We start from the raw sequence: 1,068 nt of genomic DNA on the forward strand, positions 1-1,068 counted from the left end.
GGTCTCTGCCCTGCCCGGGCAGGTGGGACCCCTGCCACCAGCGTGGGTTCCTCCGGGTCTGTCCCCCTCTCCCACGGGACACCGAGACAGGGACCAGCGCCGCTGCCATCCCCCTGCCACGGAGAGGTGGGTCAGCAGCAGCGTAAAGGGCTTCGCGGGTTTTTTTTGGTTTTCTTCCAGGAGTAGAGTGCAAAGCTCCTCTGGAGACACCCACGTTTGGGGACATCTACCACGTCACAGGTACCGCCTCCATCACCCCACGGGGCTGCTCCCCTCCAGGGAAAGGCTCTTTACACCCCAGCCGTGGCTCATCTGGGTGCTCCCAGTTTGGATTCGAGCCCTCCTGGGAGGGAGAGAACTTGGGGGTGGCGGTGTCAGTGCACGAGGATCCTGTAAACAAGGTGGGAAGGTCTCTCTGTCCTCCTGACCTTGGTGGTCTCCCATCTTTGCTGGTGGGCAGGACGCAGCTTGGGCACCGGTGTGCTGCGGTGGCAGCGGCGGTGGTCCCTGGGGAGGTGCTTGCAGCATCAGCCCAGCCCTGCACCCAAGGGTGCAGCCGAATCCCACCCGACTGGTCCCCGGTGGCACGCGCAGCCAGCCCACGCCGAGCCCTTATCGCCTTTGTTTTGGGCTCGGGCGGCCCCGCGGGCGCTCGCCGTCACCTTGGGCCGGGGGCCAGCTGGACACGCAGCGAGAGGGAGGAGGTGAAGGCCACTCCGCCGCGGTGACAGCGCCCCCCCGCCACCCCAGGTCTGTTTTCCCAACGTAGCTCCTGCCGTTTCATCCGCATCTTTCCCCCTTTCCCAATTAAACCCCCCTAACTGCGGTCCTGGGCTTGCCCTGCTGGTTTATCCAGAAGGATGCAAACGATCCCATGTCTCATTGGTGGGGACACCTCGGCTCCTGTCCCAGGAGCTCCCAGAGGGGTTTTTGGGGTGCCTGGCAGGGTCTCGCCGCCCCTCCTTACTCCCCGGGTTTTGCAGATGCTCCCCGTGCCCGCAGCAAAGCCCGGCCACAAACCGCCACGCGGAGTGGGGGTGGGAGGGCGGGGACACCCCCGGAACCCAC

The 1,068-nt window shown here is 65.6% G+C and overlaps 1 protein-coding gene across 1 annotated transcript in view; it reads left to right on the top strand.

Moving 5' to 3' along the window:
• LOC104294789 overlaps positions 1 to 1,068 on the top strand; it is a 10,111-nt gene that overhangs the window by 2,318 nt on the left and 6,725 nt on the right. Inside the window, exons 2-3 of the mRNA XM_009894440.1 lie at positions 23 to 126; positions 181 to 240. Coding sequence (XP_009892742.1) covers positions 23 to 126; positions 181 to 240 — 164 coding nt within the window. The remainder of the gene's footprint in view (positions 1 to 22; positions 127 to 180; positions 241 to 1,068) is intronic.

Source organism: Charadrius vociferus, unplaced genomic scaffold (genome assembly GCF_000708025.1).
Source record: "Charadrius vociferus isolate BGI_N301 unplaced genomic scaffold, ASM70802v2 scaffold2161, whole genome shotgun sequence".
NCBI lineage: Eukaryota > Metazoa > Chordata > Aves > Charadriiformes > Charadriidae > Charadrius > Charadrius vociferus.